The sequence below is a fragment of the Gobius niger genome (assembly GCF_951799975.1).
Source record: "Gobius niger genome assembly, chromosome: 2".
Taxonomy (NCBI): domain Eukaryota; kingdom Metazoa; phylum Chordata; class Actinopteri; order Gobiiformes; family Gobiidae; genus Gobius; species Gobius niger.
The window spans coordinates 26571085-26599045 of NC_136853.1; the positions used below are offsets into that span (position 1 = coordinate 26571085).

The 27961-nt window shown below is 40.1% G+C and overlaps 1 protein-coding gene across 1 annotated transcript in view; it reads left to right on the top strand.

Moving 5' to 3' along the window:
* Positions 1-7115: 7115 nt before the first annotated feature.
* Positions 7116-27961, top strand: part of lrp6 (low density lipoprotein receptor-related protein 6) — a 34549-nt gene continuing 13703 nt past the window's right edge. The window contains exons 1-7 of the mRNA XM_079551804.1: positions 7116-7422; positions 8899-9295; positions 23966-24163; positions 24242-24438; positions 24552-24683; positions 25174-25570; positions 26638-26809. Coding sequence (XP_079407930.1) covers positions 7368-7422; positions 8899-9295; positions 23966-24163; positions 24242-24438; positions 24552-24683; positions 25174-25570; positions 26638-26809 — 1548 coding nt within the window. The 5' untranslated portion in view covers positions 7116-7367. The remainder of the gene's footprint in view (positions 7423-8898; positions 9296-23965; positions 24164-24241; positions 24439-24551; positions 24684-25173; positions 25571-26637; positions 26810-27961) is intronic.

The following is a 27961-nucleotide window of genomic DNA, read 5'->3' on the forward strand; positions in this document are numbered from 1 at the left end:
GTAAGGATTAAAATTGGATTTTTCAACCTTTCACATCCGTGTTTGTGCCTTTTTAAAGTCTAGTTGCAATTATTAATTTGCACTACGAGGCAGTCTGCAAATAACTGCTGAAGTAATGTAGCCGCAAAGCAGCGATTATGGGCCCTCGCGGACCGCCCTGTCCAGAACAAGGGCCTTTGTCTCCCTCAGTCTTGAAAAAGTATCATTGATACTGCGTCACGTATGTTTATTTTTCTCTCAATGGTCTTAGTTTTTTTAATTTTGGCATGAAATACAACATTGTGACAATTGTACAGTTAGCCGAGGCGTACTCTTTCTGTAGGGGGCGCTAACGAGCCCTCTGTACCTGACAAAGTACAAACGTGTTTTTGACATTACACCATTGACAATATATTTTGAATGCCTTATACAGAGAAATTGTTGGAAAGCATCTTTATGTTTGCAGCGGGGCCGCAAAGAATCCTAAAAACCTTTCCAAATCATTTGATTTGTCCAGGGCTTCCCAAAGCCCAGGTACTAACTGCCATGTCTTGGTGTTGAAGGAAGTACCTCCAACAGTTCCTTCCAGTCCAAGGCTTTGGTTCAAAAAGAGCTGCTTATTTACAAGTAGACATTGTTCGTACATTCACAATCATTTTTTCTTTCCTTACACGTTTCATCTGAAGCATTTTAAGCTGTCAATAACAGAAAACAAAAAATAACAAAAACAAAGGGAAAACAAAGGAACAAAAACTAACCTAAAAGGGACAGCATGTGTAATGGATCAATTCTACTCACCTACTCATCTACTTTACTTCACCAATGGCATAAGCTTTTTAATGACAATTTCAAAGCGAAGAAAAACTTTTCATGGTATACAGCTGCATAGTCTATTCAAAAAACAAAAAAATACGACCTAAAGGTTATAATACTTTCTATTTTTCTATATTTATCCAAATTAATTGGAAAAAAGGTTGGATTCTGTCCTTTCAATTCTGTCTTATGAATAAAGCAAAAGAAGTACATTATAAAATATTACAAAGGTATTATTCATGAACAACTTGGAGTTGTTCAGAACTCGCCCGCCCTCTTCAACAGAAACAGTCTTCACCCGAGTGGACTGGGCTGTCACATGCTGTTGAAAGACTTTCAGCATGCTGTACAAACAAACGCACGGGATTGACAACCATCAACAATGGCGTCACACCCTGCCCCGTCTACTTCTCCTGGGAGCCACCCTATTCCATTGAGGGTCCCCTGTCTCCCGTGATATGATACACCTATACGGACTATTATTCAAAATAGAAAGAGCTCTATTAAAAAGAGCTCTGTTAGAAAGAGCTCTGTTAGAAAGAGCTCTATTAAAAAGAGCTCTGTTAGAAAGAGCTCTGTTAGAAAGAGCCAGGGAAGTACTGGGACTAAAAAACGGCCCTGGACTCTGACCAGCCTGGCCCAAGTTAGTGTAAACATACACGTCCACAAAGACATATTTTGACATCAATTTATAATAGGCCTAATTTTTATTGCGCAATTGCTGTGTCGCCAATGAACAACAGAGCTGTTAAACAAATAGAATAGAGGGTTTTTTTTTGCTGCTTCACTGTGCAATTGCACGCCGGGTAGCAGCACCCTCTTACAGACTGATGGCCCTCAAGCCAGCAGCCCTTCTGTGCTCCTCCAGAATGGACCTATGGCCAGTCCGCCCCTGGAAGGAGCTCTGTGAGGCGCTCGGATCAGACAAATCTAGTAGCCTACACATCCCGTGTCAGAATGTGGTAACTGGCCCGGTTACATTTAAACACACTGCACTTAATGCCAGATCATTAAATAACAAATCGCTTTCAATTAATGATCTTATTTCCTTTTATAACCTTGATTTTATGTTTTTAACTGAGACGTGCTGGATAAAAACACAGAGAATGCTGTCCTAATTGAGTGTACCCTTCCTAATTTTAACTTTATGTCTGAAATAAGACAAAATTAGAAGGGTGGGGTGTCTGTTCCCTATTTAAGGACAACCTGTCTTGCCACAAACACAAAATTTGCGGACATAGAAAATGCAGCTTTTGTCAGACGCCCACCGACAATGTCACCCACCTCTTCTTTTCCTGGTCATCCAGCTTCAAATTTTGGCAAGAGGCTGAAATCTACTATAACTAAAAATAAATCTATCCCCAAAACTGGCAACTGCAATCTTCTTCAAGTTGGAGAACATTATAACATTATAAAACCATATAGCCGACCATAGTCACTCCTAATTGAAGAACTGTTAATGGAGCACACTTTCAAATGAAGTGACATCAGAAAATAAAAAAGAAAGTTATGTTTCATCCAGGGGAGAGGGGAGGGTCTGCTGAGGAGGAGCATTCTGAAGGGCAGAGGGTGAAAATAATTGTCTTTTTACTGACAAAAACTAACATATTAGAAAGTCTATTCAAACATAGACTTTGAATAAAAAGCAGTCAGAGATGATGAAACCTCTGAAAACACAAAATAAAACTTGAGAAAGGTTCAGGAAAAAGGTGCCTTATCGATTAAATTCAATGTCCATGAAAAAATCTCGTCCTTCGCTGCTCCATGAAGGTAGCAAAATAAAAAACATAAATTCAGCTAAAAAAAAATCTAAAATAATTTTACCAAATTTTGACAAAAACTATGTTAATTTCGTCGACTAAAATATTTAGTCATAATTTTAGGCAAAGTGATATTTTTGACAACTAAAATTGGACTAAAACTAAATTAAATGTTTTTCATGAGACTAAAACTATGACAAAATGTCAAGATATTTTAGTCGACTAAAATAAGACGGAATAAAAATTGAGAGACTAAAATCATCCAAACTTCTATTGACCGTCTGAAATAGCCTCATATCATGTAAATTCTCTGCCAAAGGATCAGCTCTGAGCTTTGTTTATGAGGGAAAAGCTCCATAAAGCAGAGAGCCTGATTACATATGATTATAATGAACATTATAAATGCAAAGTCGAGTTTTCTTAAATTTAGTCGACTAAATTTACTTGAAATTTTAGATCTTTTTTTTTACTAAATCTCGACTAAAATTTAATTACATTTTCGTCAAAAGACTAAAACTAAATTAAAATATGGTGTCAAAACTAACACAGTCAAAGCATGTATTTTTCTTAATTCTTGGAATTTAAAGGATCTGTATCATGCTATTTTAGCCATCCCAAAGTAAAGTATAGGCTTTTATCTACCTCTACCACTATGGAGTACTCATTTTTGAGTATTTTCCGGGGGTATTTTGCAAACCCGGAAGACACGACGATTCAATTCAGTTAACTCCGCCCCCTCTCTCCGAGCTAATCCGCCCCTGCATTATTAGCAGTAAAAGAAATATAATGTCACATCATAAAGTGAAGTTACTTCACGATGCAGTTATAAGGAGTTGACATCTGCGACACAGCTTCATAAACGGCTAACACACACATGCTAACACGCGCTTTGATTGTCGTGGCCGCTCCATCACATTATGGGACTCGCGTTGGTTATAAAAGTTAATCCACTTTGATTCTGGCGAAGGTTCACCAAACATCCATCAAGAGACAGTCACAGAAAAACACTATTTTGGCTGACATTATCGTTAGGTAAGAAAAATAAACAGGTGTCCAGAGTAGGTTAGAAAGAGCTCCATTTTCAAAGCTTTCAGTGCAAACATGACGTCTGTTCAGACGCTCAGGGGGTGCGTTTGTTTTGGTCGCAGTTTTTTAAAATGTATTTTTTAATTTTTTAAAACATAAATAATGAAAAAGCTCGTTTTCCAGCAGAGGGCGGAGCAGCTGCTCAGAGAGCAGGATTCAGGTGGATTGCTGAGAACTGCGTGAATGAAGCCAAAAACCACTCTGGGGATGTTTTTGAAAAGGAAATAGCATAACAACATGGCTAAAAGCTCCTTCAGTGCTTTCATAAGTCACACAGGCCAGCACCACGTTTTATTCTTTTCTTTTGCCATGGCGCATTATGGGTAATTTTGGCTTGTGCGATGCAGCGAAGGCTACACTGATGTATCCTTGGCAAATTCTCAACATAACCAAAGGGAGGACACATGCCTCTGGACGACGTGAACATTGGAACTGCACTTGATGATGGATGCCTGACCACGTCCACATCAGACCAAGGTAAGGCAAGGCAAGGTACCTAGGCTTTGGGAAACAGCCCATGTGTAATTCCTTTTTTGTTTGTTTGTATATACTTTATTGTCCCCGTAGGGAAATCTGTCCACTGCATTTAACTCATCCTTCGATGCCGCTGGGGCAACTCGTAAGGAGCAGTGGTCGACGGCAGTGCCGTGCCCGGGGACCCATCTCCATGATGTGGAGCCAGGCTGATGGTCAGAATCACCTGGCTGGAGGATTCACCTATTGCACATGTTTTTAGTGGTAGGGGAAACCGGAGTACCCGGAGGAAACCTACGCAGACACGGGGGGAACACGCAAACTCCACACAGAAAGGCCCCGTCCTGGTGGGAATCAAACCCGGGACCTTCTAGCTGTGAAGCGGAGGCACTAACCGCTGCGCTACCGTGCCGTCCTTACTCCCGAAATACAAACTCAAGAGGTCACTGCTGAGGCTAGCTGAGCATGCGCAAACACGAGAGACAGGGGACTGGACAAGAAGAACTGAAGCTCCAACAAGGACTGGACGTTCTGCGATCTTGGCCCATCTGTTGAGGGACTCTCATCGGCCCTGGGTCTCTATAGCCTGTCCATCCATGGGAGTAAATCTCTCCTTCTGTGGTTCTCCCTGCACACTTCCTCGTTGTGCCTGAGAGTCTCAGGCCGGGATCGGCAGTTCGAATGCCAACATTTAAATGCCAACATTCTGCCCAAAAGTTGCTATAGTCAATGGTCCAAAAACACAAAAAAACATATTTTTTTTAAATTTTAAAAGCAAAATGGGAAATTTCTGGTCTGGCTGATGTGACCTAATGTCTGTGACATATGACCCGAAGGATTTGTTTCTAAGTAAAAATTTGTTTATAGGGGCAATTTTAGTAAAAAACAGAGGAAGAATATGCCTGTTATTTCCAAAATTAGTACAGTCGTAAATAACAGAAACACCCGCATTACTTCATTGTAACTGAATCTTTCCCTTTATTTTGTGAGTTTGTGCATCAGAGTGAGTCTGTGGAAATGTTTAGGAAGAGGCAAGACAGAATTAGAGGTTTTTGAACTGGTATTTGGACACAAATTATTGGAATTCTACAGTCGTCTCCACACACCCCTGTATACAGCTGGTCATCAAGTCTGACTGTCTTTATTTGCCTCTGCAAATGTTCCTTCTTTTTGTACAAATACCGGTTCAAAAACCTCTAACTCTGTCTTGCCCCTTCCTAAACACTTCCACAGACTCACTCTGATGCAGAAAGTCACCAAATAAAGGTAAAAAAATCAGTAACAATGGAGAAATGCAGTTGTTTATGTTTTTTACGACCGTTTACTAATATTACTAATATTTCTTCCTCTTGCCAAACTAGGTAAAAATGACCTCATGGTGAAAAAACTGTGTCAGGGCGTTAGTTTGAAGCCTCAAGGTTCAGAAAATATGCAGAAGTTTGAAATTACATTTTTTAATCTGTTTTATAGAAGCGTTTTGAAAAATTGTGATTATAATGTAAGTCTGTGGAGTCAAGGGCCCACAATGGGAATCCATTTTAGTGACTTTGCGATAGAAAGTTGGCTGTGAAAGGGTTCTAATATTTTAAAAGTTTGATTATTTTTATATGTATGCCAAGAGAAGAGGTCAACCTCCAAATAAAAAAAAAAGTTGTTCCTTCATTTTTTTTATAGCTCTCTAAAGTTACAAGCACATTTTTGTGTGGAAGCTCCTACAACGCAACATGTTATACTAAAATTGCCACTACATAAACAAATTTCAACTTAGAAACAAATCCTTCAGGTCATTTTACACAGACCTCAGGCCACATCAGCCAGACCAGAAATTTCCCATTTTGTACTTGAAATTTTAAAAATATTACATTTTTTGTGTTTTTGGAACATGCGCTGTAGCAACTTTGGGTCAGAAAGTTGGCAATGAAAGGGTTAAAACATTATGAAAGTTATATTATTTTATATGTATGGAAAGAGGAGAGTCAGACCTTCAAAATAAAAAAAAAGTAAAAAAAAATATTGTTCCTTCTTGGAGTTATAGCTCTCTAAACTTTCAAGCACATTTTTGTGTCGAAGCTCCCTTAACATGAGTATTTTTTTTAAGTGTTTACAATGGGGTAAAAATCCAAATGACGTCAAATTATTTTAGATCACCAAAAAATACACCCCCTGGAGAAATTTCACTCAATTGGCTTTAAACATGTAGGAGTTATGCAAAAAATGTACTTGAGTGTAATTAAGGGTTAAGATAAATACAGAAATAAATAAATTAATACAAAATGAATAAATAAATATATAATAAATAAATAAATACACTTATAATAAATGCATGCATTTCTTTGCAAATTTGATCTTTATTTTATTTATTCATGTATATATTTATTTATAGATATATTTATTGTTTTGGCAGCCACGGTCCTCCATACCTTAAAACCAGCTCTTTCCCACAACAGAATGTTACTTTTATAATTGTGAAGAATTATGAAAATTTCCTTTCTTTCTTTCTTTCTTTCTTTCTTTCTTTCTTTCTTTCTTTCTTTCTTTCTTTCTTTCTTTCTTTCTTTCTTTCTTTCTTTCTTTCTTTCTTTCTTTCTTTCTTTCTTTCTTTCTTTCTTTCTTTCTTTCTTTCTTTCTTTCCCGATACCCATAGGCCTACTTAAATTCTTGTTATCTAGAACCAGTAATGTTAATTAATTTTCTACATTTGTATCGTTTATTTGAGCTGAAACAACCAAGGAAACCAACATACATCAAAACTAAAAATATATATTTTTTGGTACATGCTTTTTTTTTTTTTATTGGTATTATTGGTTTTGACTACTACTTTTATTTTTTTTTCGATACCAGTACAGTACCCAGCCCTAGGGCTCACACGAAGAGGCCGTACCTGTAGGTTGCAAGGCGCTTTCGTTGCTGTAACATTATCTTTGACCTGTTGAGAGCATGAACGGAGCACAACAATAGAAACCGGAGGGCCAAGGAGCTCCGCGAGTGGAGAGAGGGAAGAGGCGGAGGGGGGGCGAGCTTCCTCACAGCGGAAGGAGACGACGGGTTTCCCGCAGGACAATGTGAGGCGCAGAGAGTTGATCCAACGCAGTTAGCGATTAGCCAAGATGGAAGTTTGGACTAATTAACACGTTTTGCAGTGGTATTACAGTCTAATTGTTTGGGGATATTTGTATCTACCGGAGGAATCGGCTGCAACGATGGGAATACTGCGCTGAGGAGAAAGCGGCGACAGGGCAAAGAAAAGGGAGAAAGATGGATGTCGTGCTGCGGAGTCTGTTGTTGTGTAGTTTTTGTTTTCTCGTACGAGGTAAGTTTTTGCCATTATCACAAACTTTTTCTTTACTTTTCAATTGTCTTCAGATTGCAGATGTATTTAACAATTTCAAGATCTCAATCTAGTTGGTTTTATATCAGATATAATGGGATATTTCCAGGCTTGGGCCCACTGTTTGATTCCTGGTGTGGGAAGCTAACATTAGCAGCTATGCGTGCTCTTCTGTGCCTGAGAAGCCAGATTCAGACCACAGACAGGACTGTTGTAGCCAACTTGTCTAAAATGCCAACGATTATCTAAGCTTAATGTTCAAGTCGGCTCTCTTAGCTCACAGCAGAGACTGGGACAGTGATTTGAGCTAACTTAGCCACTTGCTAACTTTCGTTCGAGTAACTCCACAGCTTGCAACGATTACTTGAAACCCAAGAACAGCAACAGCTAAGACAACAAATGCTACGTAGAGCTAGCAAATTATGTCTTAGTCTTTGGCTATAATATAATGCATATCAGAGCCATTGTAATGTGTATGTTTACCAACTGTGTCTTGTATTGGTTTATGACAAATAAACCCATATCTGTTTAGTAATGTGTTCTTGTGTCATAATTACATGACATATTAAACGTTGTTAATGCAGAATACAAGCACCTTTACGTTTGTTATTGATTCGATCCATTTATGTTTTAAAAGGCAAAATTAATTGTAGTGTTCTATCTTCAAAAGTGCTTTTCAAAGCTTCTTTTTTGTGTGTAGTTTGTGAGGAGATGTGCAGTTCATGCTGTGGGTTTATTTGCTGTTGGTCAGGCACTGAAAGATATATCGCTATCGTGTTAATATCTAGATATGAACATTCAAGATATCAATATTGTAAAGGAAAAATATATCGTTATCGTATTAATATCTAAAAATCTAAAAAGCAATATATAAACAATAAGGATTTTCATCAATATAACTGCACTCTTTTGTATTATGATTTTATTTTTCTGGAAAATGCTTAGTTTTCACCTAGGGATATCTGGCATGAATATGACATTTTGTCCATATCGTTCAGCCCTACACTGCATAGTCGCTTACAAATGTATCTCTTAACTTAAGTTGTTAAGGTAAGTGAGAATCCCTGAGCTTGAGCCTCTCATACTTTGATCTAATATAATCTGAATGATAGAAAAACCCAAATCAACCCATGAAATGCATCAGGGCTTAATGTGGCCCTGTCAAGCGCCTTTAATACAACATGCCTATCAGTGGTATGGTTGTGTTCTGTGGTGCATGTGGCATCACAAAGTGTCATCAGTGAGGATGGAGCCCACATCCCTTATTTCCTGAACTTTTTAGCATGAAGAAAAAAAGTGGATGCAATCATGTTAAAAGCATTTTGTGTGTCCATCGACAATAACAATCAGGTTGCTGTTTTTATTGTCTTTGATAACATGCTGCTAGGCTGTGATGCTGCACAAAGTGATACCATCATTGTGTGTAAATCAATCATGTTTTTTGTTTTGTTTCCTCAGCCGTGCCTCTGTTACTGTATGCCAATAGACGGGACCTCCGACTTGTGGATGTGGCACATGAAAAGGCAAATGCCACAGTGGTGGTTGGAGGGCTTGAAGATGCTGCAGCTGTGGACTATGTCTTCTCACAGGGTTTTATCTACTGGAGCGATGTAAGCGAGGAGGCTATCAAACGGACTGTCTACAACCAGTCAGGGGCAAGTGTGGTACAGACTGTTATAGCAGGCCTGGCCTCTCCAGATGGACTTGCCTGTGACTGGTTAGGGAATAAACTTTACTGGACAGACTCAGAAACCAATCGAATCGAGGTCGCAGAGCTGGATGGTTCTCTGAGAAAAGTCCTCTTCTGGCAGGAGTTGGATCAGCCCAGGGCCATCGCTCTAGATCCAGCGCGAGGGTAAGTCAATTCCAGTATTTTTACAAATTTTACAATTTCAATGATCAGGTCGGCAAGGTTGATATTAGGGCATATTTGACCTTTCAGTGACTGAGTGCCTTCGCTTTCCATCCCAGTGGCTCTTTTGATGCTTCAGGATCAATTTTATTTCAGCTTTTTTAGGGTTATCGAAATGGAATGTGTATGTAACCATGGATACAGTTTAGTCAGCAGTGAAAACCTAAAAAACGTGTGAAAAACTTAATAAGAGCTATAAATCTAAAGTTGTGGACATGTTGGAGACCACACTCATCTGCACAATAACTGAGAGGTGCAAACCTTATTGCTGTCTTCCGCAACCCGCAGGTTGGGGGGTCTTAAAAAGTCTTCAATTTGATTTAGTAAAAAAAGTTGTTGAAAATGTGGGTTTAGGTCTTAAATTTATAGCATGCGTTTTTAAGACCTGCTCTTGTAACAAGTTATTTATATAATTAATAACACAAGAGTTTTCTGTTTGGTTTATAATGAAGCGTGGGTCAGAGCCTGGTGGTGCAACGCTTGGAAACGGCTGTTTACAGAGGAGCTCACACTGTTAGCCACGTTAGCATCGTAGTGTCTTTTTTTTTTTACTCCATCTGACACTTTTTAACTTTTGGAGGCAGCTGTCCCTCTGTCAGCAGGTCAGAAGGATGCACCTTCAAAAGCCTGTTAGGTCAGCGCGAAACGGCACGAGAGCACATCGGGTTGGCTGCTACATCCTTAGCATCATGCGGCGCGGCTATCTTACAGAAGTTATTACGATAATATAGACCTTTAAAAAGTTGCAAGGTTCGTGTTTGTGTCGACGTTTTGTACAGGGCATCTGAGGCTTTGAGTGAGGGACAGGGCGTAGGGTGAAAGGGTGCGTCCCTGAGTGAGTTATGGTGTTTGGTGACGATCTGCAGCAGCGCAGACTTGTTTTGCGTTTCCTTTTCACCGGAGTGGCACCGCTCTGACAAAGAACGTTTTAACGTCAGTGAAGTAGATTGATAGCGTACTTAACTCCGTGAGTGTGCAAAGAAACAAACTGGTGTTAAAATACACTTGTCTTTGTCAACTTAGTCCAAGCACTGGATTCTCTCTGCTGTTTAATTCCGTGGTAGTCCATTCATTTGGAACAAGAAATTATGGTAATTCATGTAGAATATTATCTAATGGCCACATAATGAATCTGTATAAAGCTGCTAATTAAAGCAATATGTAAAAGGAAATGCCTCCATCTCTAATACTTATTTCCGTAACCATTTGTTAATTTTAGTAATGCACAATAAAGGAAACTTGAACCGATACCGATAAACTGATAACTTCCAGATAACCGATAACCAATAATTGTGTATATATTTGCACTTTATTTTGTGACACGAAATCAGTTCTGCCCCTCATGTATGAAGTCTACCAAAAACTATACAAGTGTATAGATATAGATCAAATAATGAGGTGGTTTCCACCTTTCTAAAAGCCCAGGGTTTTTACTGTTCCATCATCTAAGCAGGTCTGTCTCTGTCATTCTGCTCATCGGTGTCACATCTTATTAGTATTTTTCTTTTTGTTGACATAAGTTCTTGGGGATATGATGATACATATCGTGGGGACGATAGAAAAGTGTACTTTTCTCTTCTATCGTTTCTAACCTAATTTGATCAATAATAAAGCAAATATTTCATGAAATAGGCTACGACTAATGTATTAGTGTTGTCTTGTCACTATGCAGTAAATATAAGTGATAAAAAACAAGAATAAAAAATAACTTTTGCGCAAAGAACTCTGTGTTGTGGTTTTGCGACAGTGCTTTACGTTATTTGAGTGAGTTTGCTGTCTTCTGCCGCTCCTGCACCTGCTGTAGCAACGACTACATCTCCTGGACATACATCCCTACTACAACATGTTTATTTCTGATTCCCCACCTCACATAAAAGTTCAGTTAAATGTCACCTCTAAACAGAGGTTACATTAGCCAAAAAGTATCTGTCATTCAATAGCTTTGATGACTCTCTCTAAAACTAAACAGCTTTTTGGTGCCATGATGGATCTCACATCGGAGCTCAGAGCACATGGATTTGGATAAACACACGAAGGAGAGAGAAGAGGCGTGGTGCAAGAGGTAGTGAATGAGCAGATGGATCGGCAGCTAAAGACGCAATATGCGAATGGCTCGCTCAATGTTTCTGAAGCATTACGTCAAAATTGAGAAAATGCAAATAATAAGCTCGAATTCACAGTTGCATTAGTGTAATATGAGCCTTAATATGGATGAGATGATGACACTCTGAATACTGTAAGTTGTTCTCCGCTGAGACCTTAATGCACAAGTTTACATATCTGTTGCGAAATTCGTGTTCTGAGACTCTGTTCAGATCATGATTAGTTAGATCCATTTATCCCGCAATCTCACATTTTTCCTAACTTAAACAATATGTAGTATTTAAAATGCAAATTAATATTAATATTAATTCATGATGGATAAAAATAGCTCATGACGGATTTTTTACAACCCGGTCCGTCAAAATATAGGAGAGAAATTATCCCTAGCAAAACCACTGCTTCAGAGATACAGATTTGGAGTAATATAGACTGAGTGTTTAACTGAGTCTAGAGGTGTGTCTCTTTTCCTACCCGTTCTGTGCTGTGCTGGCTGCAACCTGCCACTGACATGAGAGAGAAGTGATGTGAAATCTGTGCTTGTGACAGATTCAAGTTTGCATTGCGCATGAAGTAGATGAGATGGCACCAAAGCACGAGACTCTCCCGCATTGGGCTAATTTGTGCATTTATGTGGCAGAAAACACGAGCTGCATGGCTCATTTCATCAAATTAACTCCTCTCGTTCGATCGAGGGGCTATCGTCAAGAGGTGATCATGATCGGCCGATCACGGACTCATTTTTGTGATTGGTGAATGGTAAAATGCACCGATCAGAAGGGGATTTCATAGATTTTCTTTCAGTAGATATTCTGGTGAAAACTCTGGCATATAGTGCCGCTCTGAAGTTGAACTGGGTTTTAAATGTAATTCGTGCCTACACAACAGCCTGTATACTGCTCTAAGGACCTCTGCGCCTGCCGGGTGCACTCGTTTCCAGACTGCAGTGCAACTAAACTAAACAACCACGGAGCTAGAGCTAACCCGCTATGTTTAAGACAGAAGCATAATGAAGGTTCATGACCATAAAGTACCCGTGTATGGGACTTTTAACAGGAGGAGGCCATGTGCCATTATTTACATTTGCATCTACCGCGTGACTTCACATGCTCTTGTAGGTAGTACAGATGCAATATTTAACACAAAACAGTGCTTTATGAAACATGTTGAAACTACGATCAGAGGCTGGAGTCCGTGAAACCTGTCCTGTCTTATTTCACTGAGAAGATGTGCTCTTTAGTGCTGAAGTGTTACTAAGTGACTGCTAGTCTAAAGAGGAAGTAAAATGTGTCTGTGTTTGGCACCTCATGTCACCGTCTCCTTGTGCAACTTTTCTACTTTTTCAAATGTTGTCCAAAGTTACAGCCCAAAACCAAAATGCTGCTCCTAATTCCACTGTGTTTTGGCTGCGTGCTCCTCCGGCCTCTCCATTACCATCCATAATGTCTGAAGCAACTACAGTCACAACTCGGACAGGGATTTGATTGGCTAAAATAACACCCGCTGTAAAAAAATACTTTACTGTAAACTATAGCAATTAAAGACTAACTTTATTGGACCATGAGGGAAATTCTGTTAAAGTAATAAAATAATACATGTTAAAGCAATACAGCATGTAAGAATATCCGTAATAATAAATGTAAAAGAAATTCACCCAATACAGCAAATTACATTTGGAAAAGCCCAGTATTTGTCACTGTTAAATTATGAATCATAATAATCAATTAAAACCATGTGATCGGTGTCGGCAATGATCGGTGTAGACAGATCAAATTTTAGTGATCGGTTCCAAAAATCTTGATCGGTGCACCTCTACTATCGTCTTTATTTTCTCAGAAACACAAAGATAATACATTGGTTTAAGACCCGCTCCGTGTTAAACTTACTTGAGGATTTCCTCGTCTTTTTCTCATTTTGTTGCGTTGAAAATGTTGGAAGTGACTTTGATGTAAAAAGTCAAAAAAAGTCTCAGTTCATGAGTATTCTTCGTATTTTCAGCTAAAACAGTGCAGAAGTCGCCCGGGAGAGCTTTTAGCTCCGGCCTGCAGTAGGAGCGGGGCGGCGCCGCCGAGAGAAAGGCAGCGAGTTGGAGCTACAGATTCAATGCGATTTGAGGTTATAATTATTTATCGGGCCTATTTAGCGGCTTTATCTCCATCAGTGATTCACCTCCGTGTTTCACTGTAGTAATGGTGCACAGGCCGTGTTGACTTCTCTCCATATGTAACATTTATGGTTTCATCATTTCAAATGACTTTGTCTCAGAAATGTTGAGGCTTGTCTCTGTGCTGTTTGGCATATTGTAAGCGGATACTTTGTGGCATTTGCGAAGTAATGACTTTCTTCTTATCGTGCATCTTCAAGAAGCTACACCACTTTTTTCGAGAGTCTTGTATTTCAGCTGAAGTTATCCCTTTGTTTTTGTTTTTTTGCATCCACAATTTCCCTGCCAGTTGTTTATGGATTTTTTGTTGGTCTACTGGAGGAAAAGTGTCGCTCATCCGCCTGGAAGCTGCACATGGGACGCACTTGGACGTTCCAACAGGACAATGATCAAAAGCACAAGGCCATGTCGACCTCTCATTGGCTCCAGCAGAATAAAGTGAAGGTTATGGAGGGGCCAACTCAGTCTCCTGATCTCAATATCATTGAGCCACTCTGGGGGAAATCTCAAACATGCAGTTCATGCAACACAGTCCAGGAATTTACAGGAACTAGAGGCTTTTTGCCAAAATGAATGTCCAGCTTTACCATCCGAGGAAATAAAGAGGCCCATTCACAACTACCACAAAAGACTCCAGGTCATTGTCATTGATGTTAAAGGGGGCAATACCTCATTATGATTTGAAAAGAGTAAACTCAGTTGTTTGATCATAAATCACTTCACACAACCACTAACTATGAGTGAGAAAAACCTTTTGTGTTATCATATTTTCTGAAAATGGCCAAAGAATAAAATAAATAAATCTGTTAGGGTATGGCACAACTCTATATCATTCATAGGCTCAAATTTGTCCCTTCCTAATGTGAGCTAGTCTGTCTCAACATAGACCACAAAAGAGGAATGGATTTACCCATTAGGACTCGGATAAAGAGGCTGTAATTTATTCATTACTTTTATTTAAATGGACAGATGATGCTCCATCTTTTTGTACGCTCCTTTTGGTTGTCTACAGAAACTGTGTCTCCTCTGTGTTTGATCATCGGCGCTGCTGATAAGTCATACTGTGCACTAGACAATCAGTCCCCTCAAGATTTGATACTTGAGTATTATTCAGTCGCTCTGTTGAGTCATAAATCACAGAAGCTGTAAATCTTCAGTACCTGGTTGTTTGACCCAATACAAGTTTATTTTTTCTAATTGCAAAATGTGTATAATTGTGATGAATATTGTTCTGTGAGAAAGCTACATGACGGCATCACAGCAAGCCCAAATCAAAAGTTACATTTCGGTCACTGTGGCAACTGTTTCTTTCACAAGAACTCTTGCATAAATATAATTTATGTTTACTCATTTATTTATTGTAAGTTAAGTAGTTACATTGCACCCATGTGTAGCACATAATTAATGCTAACTTTTGGCATCGCATGTTGTCACCTGCCGACCTTCTGAATGTCTTCTGTAACTAGAGAGAGGGGCTAGGTCTTTGTAAATATTTTCCCTCTTTCTGCACCATTTGCGCGCTGTGAGGTGAGGGAGGTGCGGCGCCAGTCTCCTTCTGCTATTAGCGAGTGTGGCGCACATAGATGCGCCACTTGATGAGAATGCAACGGTGCCGGACGGGCAAAACGGGATCACAGTAGCTTTAAAGCCACTGAAAAACTGTCTCTTGTTGAGAAGCACAGTCCGATGGGCACTTTGCCTCGCAAATTCAGTTAAATCCATTTTACTAGTTATTTTGCGTGTAGTTATATTTGCGCATAAGTCCCAGCGCCTCCACAGGTTTAAGTCATTTGGATTGAAGCGAGGGCTGCTGCTTCTGCTCCGCCTCCTCTCACTTGTCTGGGTCTTTACAGCATGTGCCGCTGTGAGCTCCTACCACGCTCTGTATGAGTTTTGTTTCTCTGCTACTGGATCTGTATTTGCCGATATAGGCTTTATCTGACAGATAAATGCTGCCTGTGCCTTCAGGTCGCATCTTTCCCCTGTGACGTGGTGGTGTTTGTGTGAGGGGCTGGTGCTTTTACTGTGCGAACTTAAGGAGTCACGGTTCTCTTGAATTGGAGCTGTAGGTCAACGTCGGTGTCCTTTTGTGTGTTCTCTGATTGTCATTCGGGCTCTATTTCATCAGATTTGTGTGGAGTCTCTGCCACAGGCAGGTCTGTTTACTCCGCCCCCTGTCTGCAGCTGAGCAGTGACACAGGGGAGACACACATGATTGTTTTACAATTACGCCTATTAGAACTGTTTTCGTGTTCTCCAGAGTCGCTTTAGTTAAAATGTATGTAAAATGCAAAGAAAAGTTTGATTTTGACGTAAGCAGAAAACTTTAACTTTTTTTTTTTTTTTAACTTTAAGCAGAAAAGTAAAACGCTGTTCAGTTGCCATGCATAATAAAAACCGAAACCATGCGGTCAAATTGACGGACGGCCTTCAAAATTTTCCGTCAAAGCTAAAAATATTGACTTGAATATGACAGAGAATTTTTAGCTAATGTAGCCTCTGCTCTGCACAGATGTGTAGCTATAACATTATTTTTTCATGCATGTTTCTGCCTCTTAAAAGCAAAAAGCACATTTTGAACATTAAAACTGGATAGGTTGTTTCGCCAAATGAATGTGACGTGTAGCATGACCTCAGGTTAGGTTGCTTTATTTGTAGGTAGGTAATTTATCTTTCAATTCCAAGAAAAACTAGTCAAACATTAAAACACGTTATACAAAGACAAACATCACACACCTTAAACCTAAATATAAAGCTTGTAAGTACTCCAGATACTGACAGGATGTGCCTTTACTAAAGATACAACAGAAATTTAAGCCACTTGGACGATAACAAGGATAAAGAGCAGTGTCAGGCACGATTAGATCCCGACTTATTCATAAAGGAAATGGCAGCAGGAACAAAGCTTTGCTAAACGGTTCATATGCCTTATAGGCATTGAAACTATGCCCAGATTGAAGCAAAAAAACTTCAGATGCAAAGGGTGATCACTCAGTGTCTTAGGAGGCTTCTTGCCATCCTCTCTGTCTATTGTACAGAAAGTCCAAACTGGTCTGAGGCCGGCGGATGACTTGATTTGACCAGCTGATGCAGGGCGTTTTAGTTTCTAACAGAGGAACTTCAAATGCCCGATAGAAAATCATCATGGATTTATCTACATGAAAAAAGGACAGTTTCCTTAATACAGTCGTTGGTGCATACAACAGCGCAGTTTTCATCAAAATTCAGTTAACTTTGACCTTTGGCAGTTCTAGATATATTGTTTTAAAGTTGGATTTTGTTGATAACTGCTTCAGTGTCGGAGAAAAACTGGTTCTCCGAAACCCATGGTGGAACGCAGTGCTGGACTCATTTCAACATGGATGATTAATGCATCAGGTACCAAATACAATGCAGCTCTTGTGGTGAGGGGATATGTTGTGTGCACGGCATTTCTCCTGCTTTCTTCTTCACTCTCTCGGGACCAAGATTTGTTTTGAACTGGAAAAATCCCTTCAACTGGTTGATGTATTTCTGCAAATCGTTTAGCCTGAGTTTGATTTAAGTTAAGTGTTTTTTAAGATGATACTACTTACCAGGGCTCCACACTTACATTTTAGTTTTTTGTTGCGCTGGTGCCACAAAGCTTTTGATTTGGTTGTTCTCACAATATTTTGGTCACTCGGATTCGAAACACAATATCAAAAATTGTTTTAATTTATTAAAATTATGAAGGTCAAGGTCAGGATCCAATTCATTTATACAGCACATTTAAAACATCTATTGCTGCCCAAAGTGGTGTACACAGGCAATGCAAAATTTCAACAAAGTTAAATACATGATTAAATTACAAACAAAACACAAACAAGCTTGTGTTGAAGGCCTGAGCAAGCAAAAACTGTACTGAGAAGACGTAAATGGTAAAAGCAGTGATGATCTGCTGATCTAACTTGAAGTAGCTGTCAATAATCACACCCAGATTTCTAGATGTTCGGTGGCAGTGGTGACTCAGAGGGCCTAAAATGGAAAACTCAAAAGGAATCCCAAACGTTACAACCTCTGTTTTTAGATTTGTTAAAGGAATAGGCCACCGTTTTTCCATACTGTGATATGTTCTTTCCTGAGCTTAGACGAGTTGATACGTACCGGTCTTTGTGTGTGCCCGTGGAAGAGCGTGGTCGCTTCCAACTTCAACCCAGCTTGGAGCTATAGGAATACATTGGGAGAGGCCAAATGCTAACAACATGTTTGGTTGCATCAACTCATCTAAGCTCAGGCAAGAACATATCAGTATGTGAAAACGGTGGCCTGTTCCTTTAATCTTAAAAAATGTTTAGAGCCTACCACTGCTTTGCTCCCTGGAGGCAATTTACCAGGGCTCTATCTGTATTTGGTTTTAAAAGCAGATATTGGACATCATCAGCAAAACAGTGAAACTAAATATTGTGTTTTTGAAAAATGGCCCTTGGGGCAGCAAATACAAAGAAAACAATAACGGGCCTAAAATAGAGCCTTGCGGCACTCAACAGCTGACCCTCGAGCTAAAAGGGCCCAAGTAGACAGAGAAAGAGCGGCCCTCAAGATACGACTTGGAGCATTGTACGGCTGTGCCTTTGATGCCCACACAGTCCTCGATTTGAGAAAGCAAAATTTGGTGATTTACAATGTCAAAAGCTGTGCATAAATCACAAGAACAGTTGAAAAAACAGAGTCAACATATTTAAAAAAAGATCAGTAAAACTCTTAAAAGTGCTGTTTCATTGCTGTGACACCAGGCTATTGGCTTCCAGGTGGTTTTGAATTTACACGAGCCACTTTAGCGAGATATTACTTCATGATCTGGGTTGTGTTTTTTTTAACCAAGGCCGCTCAGTAGCATGCTTGGGACACAATATGACATTGACGAGGAATTAATAATGGTCATTAGATAAGCCCAACCGACTCAAAGGCATCTTTCAATATTTTAGGAGGAAGACAATCAAGCGGACAACCGGAGGGTGTGAACTGGTGCCCAATTTTTTGACAGATCTAGAGATTCGGATGTCAAGGTGCTCAAAAACTGCAGAACAAACCGGGTCTGCAGCTGTGCAAGCCTGTGTTGAATCTCAAATCGCAGAAATGTTATCAACAAAAAAAATGAGAACGTGTTCACATAGTGATGCAGATGGCACGATGCTGCTGATTCACAGTTATGAATATGTCCAAAAGTGCTAACAAGTGAGCTGAATTTAAGTTTAGGTTTACTGCAGAACCATATGCCCCCATTGCCACAATTGTAGTTTGCAGCTTCTATCCCAAGACTGACGATGCACTTTTTTCACTAGGGCTGGACAATTTATTGCATTTGTAATTTTATTTTTGGCCTTTGTAGCTGATGGCCGTGGTCTATAGAAGTGAATGGAGCGTTGAACACTCCACCATGTGCTTTTGTTTACATCTCAGTCTCCTTGAGGTGCGCGGAGGATGGTGCATGTGCAGTTAAGATATCAGCGTATAACTATTGCTTTTTTCTCTGTTAGCATTGAGTCACTCCATTCAGAGTCCCAGGCCGTGCTGCTACACGCTCCCCCTGCACTGATCACAGAAACTCCTGTTGTGTCAAAAAACTAACCACCGACTGGATTCATGACTATGCCCCCCACAGAGCTGAAGATGAGCCATGTTTCTGCTTGTGTAGAGTAAAGAGTTGTTTGCAGCACAGTTGGGATCTTTTAGGAGGCTTTGGGAATGTTTTGGATAAAGATAAGAACTTATCTCAGAAGCACTGACAAAAACACAATTCAGTGCAAATAGCAAGAAATTATTTAGGCTATTTACAAAAAGATATTTCGGTATGAGATGATTGTAAATTATGTACGTGACCATATGGGGTATTTTGTTTAAAATGATTCTAAAGGACTATAAAGGTGATTGTAAGCTGACTTAATTCATTTTTTCCCCCTTTGATCTAGATTTATAATCAACTGACTTGTTTTTGTTGTGCGAAATAAGCTAGTTGTAAATAATCCATGTGTAATAACATTCTCAGTTTAAGATATGTTTTAGGTAACAAAATATAAGAGCGATTTATGATTTTTGGCTAAATCTTTCAACCCTGCTTTATACTGAGGTGTAAATAAACTCTGCACTAGCTGAGGCTTGTAAAAGTTCTCCGGGAACAACAGCCTCATCCACCGTAGGCTCGTCCACTACCTGCTCCAACAGACTCACCACTGAGAGCGAGACATCGCACTGACGATGAGGTGAAATTATACCGCCGTATTCACCTAACTGTGCCCCGCCCACTTTTTGCCACAGGCCGGCACCTCTTTTCTATTAACACTTTGTTAGAGTGCGAGAACGAGAACTGTAGCTTTATATTCGACAATAACCGTATGAATTTTGAGTGCATCTACTACAAGCTACTCTGTAAAACCTAACGGATAGCTACTGTTACTGTGTGGTGGAGGCTAAACTGACCGGGTAGGTGCCCATGGCTCCATGCGGGCTCTGCACTCGTTTTATGCGTGATCGTGGTCAGCGAGGACAGGGCGGACAGGTGGACTGTGTGGTCATTGGACGCTCACAGATATGAGCGGCTCTTACACAGTTTCTTCTGATCAGATTGATGTTTTTCAATCAATCGATCAATCGATCAATTTAAAGCTATTGTATTCATGATCTAATTTCAGCTAAGTCTGTGGGTCTTCCCCCATCTGGAAGATAATGAAAGTTAAGTCACCTGCCCCTGAAGCCTCATGTTCATGTTGCTGCTTCGATGAAGCTGTGATCTCTGGTCCCTCCCTGGTCCTGACTCCAATCAAAATCAGCTTAGTGCGCATGCAAATTATATCGTCTAATTATACCGGAAAATGATACCGGTGTAATGGTGTACGATATGATATGGCCCAGCCTTAATTTGGGCTTTATGCCCGCAGGCCTGGGGTTGGGTCGGGGCGGTTGGGCCCCATCTAAACTCTAATGTGGGTTGGCCTTACTGAGCAAGTATCAAAACACTTCCCTTACTCAATACTAGTGAAATGGGGCTGCTTTTATTGCTGACACGGGGGGAAAATCTTTGACAACGCAAGGAAGTGAGTAATGTAGTGAGATTATTAAGACAGATATACAAACCTGCAGCATTAGCGTGTTCAGCCTCAGTCTGTCCAATTAAGATGTATTCACATGGGCACATACACAATAACACAATAACGCACTCCTTAGTAGAAATGTCAGTGGCACTATCCACCATGAATGATAGGTAGCGGGCCAGGGATATTTTACGGACTGACTTCTTCAATATATTAGAAGCGTGTGTGTGCCCGCCTCAGAGGAGTGCTCTGGAGATGCTGTTGGTGCCGTTCTTTGTTGCTTCCCTCATATAACCGACCGTATATATTGTTTGTTTTGTTTTGCTTTGTGCGACCACTTTACACCACTCGCTTATGTGACCATTTTGGTCACCGTCTAGCGCCCTGCTTGCCGTGTTTCACTCGCTGCTTGTTTGCTGGTATTAGGTGTCCTTGTTTGAGCGAAACTCAACCTGCTACAGTTTTAAAGACATTTTTGCTTCCAGGCAAAACTATCTGTCATGTTGTTTGTGTTGAATGGGAATTCATGGATCTCTTTTCGGGTCATTTTTTTCTCATTTGGAAATGTGTGGAAGATGTGACGCCTGTTAAAATGATTCAACACATTTTTTTGAGGAAAAGAAATTGTTTTGGAGTTGCGATATGCAACTCTTGGGATGTCCCAGGGATCACCCTTGGTCATCCTCACAATCACCCTGGAATGACCCACAATCACCCTGGGATGATTGTGGGTCCCAACGCCATACCAGTTGAGAACCACTGTACTAATATATTCAAAATTTAGTATTAAAACTAGATACTTGACCCTTGAGTCTTTTCCAGCCAATGCGCTGCGGCAAATAATCGTGCCGGGAGAGCAAAAAATATGTATATACTTTGAGCCTTTTTTTGGTGGTGTGCCTCGTATGCATTGTGATGTTTGTGTAGGCTCTCGGCCGTCTAGGAATTATATCCGTCATAGTAGAGATTTTCAAATGGTTGACTTGAGGACGTTTTGCCTTAAGAAACAAAATGTCCTCAACTCCCAACCTAGTGGAAGTTTGCACAGATAATATTTTGGCTCATTGAAGTACTTCTCCTAAATGTAACTTTCACGGGATACTATTTCAAATGTCAGAATTTAATACCTAGAGTCTGAAGATTCTAATGGAGCCTCTACTCCACAGTGAACCGTGAAGTCCCAGACAGTTCATACTAAGATTTAACCGTCCCACTGCTAGTAACTAAGTCTGAGTCTGATGTTGTGCTCGTAGAAGATACCATAGATACAGCAGATAGATATTAGGATGCATGTCTTCTGGCAGACGGCATGTTTGACACACACAAAGTCGTGAATGTGAATGTTTTTGATACAACAGATTGACCAGTCGAAGTGAAACACCAGGAAACTCGTGGTTAGATTCTGTGTTATATTATCTACATATTTGGGCAGTTCAACCGCTTTGTTCCTCCATGTCGCTTTATCTGTAATTGTTTGAAAATGCACCCCTAATTCAGCATTTGTTGAAGTACAGTAGTTGTGGAGTAGTAGGTGAAAGAGCAGTTCTTTGTTTTCCGCGGGAATGTGACTGTTTGTAGATGTTGCCAAAGATACTGTCTGTATTTATGAACAGGCTCCTGGAGCAGCCAAAGTCATCTAATGGAGGGGGATAAATGCACATGCACATTATGGGGGTGACAGTGCCTCGGGTTGTCTTAACCCCTTAACACCGTGTGCTGCTAATTCACGACATACCGCTTCCTGCAAGAATTTAGTATTAGCTTGAAAGCAAAAACACACCCAACCTCTGAGTGAGAGGCGGGACATGGCCACACTGCAGACCCTCCAGAATATCCTGAAGGACAGTTCCTCTCCTCTGCACACCTTCATAACTCAGACCCCCTCCATTGGAGACCAGCTCTACCACGAGCTTTAACCAGTGTTAATTTCGGCGACAAAAATATTTAGTCATAATAAATGAGACTAAAACTATGATTAAATTGTCTGGATATTTTCGTTGACTATATAAAGACTAAATAAAGGAACAGCTCTGAGCTTTGTTCATGAGGAGAAGCTCCATAAAGCAGAGGACCTTGTTTAAAGGGGCTAGATGTATGTTAGCCATTTTATACTCACTACTGCCACCTCAGGTCATACATGTAACTGCACCTTCTATATGAAGCTTGTGCATGACGGCACTTCGGACCCGAAGTAACACCTTTTTGAGTGACAGCGCAGATTTTTTGGAGGCAGTTGTGGTAAACAGGTCTGGGCTCATTTTACACATTAGGACATTGTTGGAACATGTAGGGGGAGGAAATTTGATAATTTTACAGTTTTTTGACTCTTATAATAAATATTATAAATGCAAGGTTGACCAAATTTGCCATACATTTAGTCGACTAAATTTCTATGCAATTTTAGTCCACTAAAACGAGACTAAAATTTAAGATAATTTTTTGATTAAATCTCAACTGAAATTAAATTACATTTTCATCAAAAGACTAAGACTAAATTAAAATATGTTTAAAATACAGCTTTAAAGCAGTACTAAGTAACTTATTTACCTTAATAAATCCTCTCCGTAGTCCCTGTGGGGGTAATACAAGTGTTTGTGGGATGATTGGAGGGTCTTTCATCTCCCCCTGGTGTCTCTGGCCAGAAAACCATGTTTGCAACTTGACTGCCCCCGGTGCGGAGAAAGCAATACACACTAATGTAATCACGAAGAAGAAGCTAACATGCTAACGGGCAAAGCTAACTGCGGGCTAACGTCACTTTAAACAGTGTTTACAGCCAAGTTTGAGTGAGAAAAATATTTCTATTGTATAATTGGATGTACAGTAACCCTCTCTCCCTTCGCCTTTCCTGTCAGCGTAGTATTTACTCTCCAAGACAATTAATAAATTTAAAAATCGTAACTTGCTACTACACCTGCAGTTGCGCTTATGGCTCTAGGGGGAAGAGTTACTTAGTACTGCTTTAACGTTGTTTTATAAATCTGTTTTTATAGATTTTTTTTGTTTTGTTTAAATTGACACATTTCAGGTTGAATATTTTGTTCCTTCCTGCTATGTCAATGTTTCATAAACATAAACCTAAACCTAAAAACACTGATAATTTATTTTTTATATAATTGGAACTAAATTCAGCCATCAAGGGGTGAAGGTTAGCGCTTTATACTTGCTCCTGCAGGTGCACACTGCCGTATCACTGTTTACCATCATAGTGGACATGTCGGCGATGCACCAGCTCTCATGTTCTGTATCAACATAGTATTTCTCCCTAATAATTGCCTGTGTATTGTGCCTTGTTTTCAGGTACATGTACTGGACGGACTGGGGTGAGATTCCCAAAATCGAAAGGGCTGGAATGGATGGGACCAATCGTTCCATAATCATTGATAAAGAAATCTATTGGCCCAATGGGCTAACTCTGGACTACAGTCTGCAGAAATTGTACTGGGCTGATGCCAAACACAACGCCATTTATCGCTCAAATCTTGACGGCTCCTCCAGGTTTGTGACACGGCTTAATTTTCCCACAGTGCAGCTCTGCCAGGCTTGTATGTGGTTCTAGCATCTTTGTCGTTGCAGAGAGGTGGTGGTCAAAGGAGATCTGCCTCATCCGTTTGCCTTGACGCTCTTTGAGGACACATTGTTTTGGACTGACTGGAACACCCACTCCATACACTCGTGCCAGAAACAAACCGGTGGCGATCAGCGAATTGTTCACTCAAATATTTTCTCCCCCATGGACATTCATGTGTTCAGCCCCAAAAGACAACCTGCCTGTGAGTTGAAACCTCTCTGCCTCTCTTATGCTACATAGGTTTAAAGGTGCATTTTGTTGTATGTATCGTTCTGATGGGCACATTTTTCTTTCTTTCCCCTTTGTGTTGAGCAGTGGGGTCTTCCTGTACTGCAAATAACGGGGGTTGTTCCCACCTCTGTCTGCTGTCTCCATCAAAGCCCTTTTATCAGTGTGCTTGTCCCACTGGTGTTCAGCTCCTCCAAGACGACAAGACCTGCAGAGATGGTGAGGACACTCTGATATCCTTTGCTTGTTCTGTTTGTTCTCTCTGAAAAGATTAATTGCCATTCTAGCCAAAGGAGAGTTGCCAGCTTCAAATTATAATGCAGTCAAATAAACATGGGTTTGACAGATTTGACAGAAATAATGGAGAAGGAAATTGCTCCTTTTTTTCCCTTTTACCTCAAAAGCAAAACGCAGTGTAAATATTGACATTCAGTAAATTGCGTTCTGTTTTGGGGGCATTAAACTCCTCTCACTTTCCTCTTCACTAAGCTTTGCTATTAGCTGCAAAGGCTTTTGTCACAAGTGATGTCGCATGATCCCCTCACAGACAATAGCCTCTTTGCTTGAGAAGATGTGAAACATGATCTTAATTTGGCACTCTTTCATTTACCATAAACACAAAGACAGTATTCATAATGTATTAACACGTTTATTATAATGTAGTTACATGTACAAAACTATTTTCTTCATCTTTCTTCTAATTCCACAGGAGCAACACAGATGCTGCTTTTGGCTCGAAGGACTGACCTGCGGCACATGTCCTTGGACACACCAGACTTCACTGACATCATTTTACAGGTCGATGACATTCGTCATGCTATTGCTATTGATTACGACCCAGTTGAAGGATACATCTACTGGACAGATGATGACATCAAGGCCATCCGACGCTCCCTGGTAGATGGCAGCGATGCTCAGTTTGTGGTAACGTCTCAAGTGAGTCATCCTGATGGCATTGCTGTGGACTGGATCGCACGAAATCTGTACTGGACCGACACAGGAACCGACCGCATTGAAGTGACACGGCTTAATGGGACCATGCGCAAGATCCTCATAGCAGAGGATTTGGATGAGCCCAGAGCTATTGTTCTGGATCCAGTGGCTGGGTGAGAAATAATACTCTAAACTTGAACTATTGGCCCTCATTTGTCAGTGTTGTGCACAGAATGGTGTAATGGTGTAAATGGTGTTATTACGCAAGTGAGTTTATATTGTTCCTGTATGTTTCACAATCAAAAAGCACATCCCTTTCTGAGCAGTGTGCTGGATCAAAAAAAGGAAATAAATGCAATAAGAAAAAATCCCCACAATTGCATATTAGCTCCCAAATTTTTAATGTGTGCTCACTCCAAACGATGTTAAGTTTCAGGCTAAGCGTCTTTCATCAGACATGTATGTTTCCTCACATTTTCAAACTCCAAACTGTGTAATGGAGACAATGTGGCCAAAGCTGGTCCACACTCTGAATACGGTGTGCAGAACATACAACATAGCAGGGTCGTAAGACATTAATAAAAAAAAATCAAGCATGGAGCCACCAGGAATCCATTATCTACCAGTGCTGCCATTTTCAGCAGCTGTAACTGACCCGAAGTGTCCAGAAGTACAAGATGTTTACTGCTCAGAGACTTGTAAACACAACCACTATAACTAAAATGTTTAGGCTGGGTCAGGAACGATCCAGTCAGAGTTTTCAACATTTCTTGAGACAAATAGTTTAATTGCAGTTTTTGTTTCTCCTGATTCAAATAATTAGCAATGTGTTTTAAGCTGTTGGGTGCAGGAGGATTTTTTAGCACACTGAACATACTTGTCCTGCAAACTTTGCAACTTTGATAAATGAGGAGCAGTCACTTTAATTATTTGCAACAGGGAATATTGGTCCAATGGATGAACATATTATACATAAAACAAACAATTTGTTCCAGTAACTTCTATCATGTTTTGCAGATTTCACTTCTCTATGTCCAATCATGATTTACAATATATTTTTATTGTGATATAAAGAATTTCAAACTGACCAGATGCAAGTAGAAAAGAGAGAGAGTAAATTTGCATGTTAGCACAGAGGTACTAAAAGGACGACAGTAAATATGACCAAATGACTCGTATATTACATTTGTGTTTTTCTATTGTAAACCCGGGCTAATTACAGTTGACTTATGTTTTATAGTTTCATGTACTGGACTGATTGGGGAGAAGTACCAAAGATCGAGCGCGCTGACTTGGATGGGATGGAGCGAGTAGTAATGGTCAACACATCCCTGGGCTGGCCAAATGGCCTCGCTCTGGATTATGCTGACCGCAAAATCTACTGGGGAGATGCCAAGACTGATAAGATTGAGGTAATTCTTACCCTTTGATTGATGTTTTATGAGTTAATAATAATAAAAGTAAAGAAATTAATTGTAGTTTCATTGAAACTCTCAAATTGAATAGAGTTGAATAGAGAATAGAGTTCTGCTACAGTGAGTTTTCTTAACTCTGGGTGATCTCAACTAGGACTTGTGTAGTTCTGTTTCTATTTAGGGTTTTGGTTTCTGTGGCTGTGAAACTTCACATTAGCACCTCCAGCTGGTTCTGCTTAAGCTTTTTCCCCCCTAACTTTCTCTGTGGTTTGCAATGTTTGATGGCAACCTTCGAATCAAAAGTCCCAGCCCCACTGAGATGGTCCTCAGAAGGGTGTTAGAGTATTCAGTGCTCCGTCCACCTCCTCATGGTCTGGGTACAGCTATTTTTCGTGGAGCAATCCCACATCTGTTTCCGATTGGGCGACCTCTCCAGCTGCGGTCGACAATGTTTAGAATAGACCAGAATCTGAAACCATTGCCACACTGCGGTCAACTCTCCAACCAGCAGACCTTTGGACTGAGGATAGAAACAGCATTTCTATTTATACCCCAACTCCTATTGTATATTGTGTTGGGGGGAAGCGTATCCTTTAATTTAGCTAAAAGTTTGTTCATTCATTGAATAATACAACCCAAAAGTTTAAGACCAGCTGAAAAATGGCAACAATTCACATTTTGCATGGTTGGATCTTAACAAGGATCCAAGTAGCACTTTAAAATGCTACAAAAAGAAAAAGGAGTGAGACAAAAAATGTTTTGAATAAAGCTTTTATTGGGCTGTTTTGCAGCTGATCAAAAGTTTGACCACATGCCTTTTAAAGGTCCAAATCTGCACAAAAATGTGGATTCAGTGTCATTTTCTGTCAGGTATTCACACTGTCATCCCATCCTGATGGCAAAGGCAAGAAATAATTCTCTTTTTGAGCGTGTTTGGGTTGTTGAGCTGCATAAGCAGGGCCTTTTGCAGCTCACCCTCGCTGCTGAGGCAGGACGCAATAAGACCGTCATTTTGAATTTTTAAAAAGTTTTAAAGGTTATGGAACCTTGTTAAGATCCAACCAATTTTTGCCATTTTTCAAATGGCCTTAATCTTTTGATCGGGACTGTACTATATAATGAAGAGGTAATTGTTAGAGATTTTTTAAT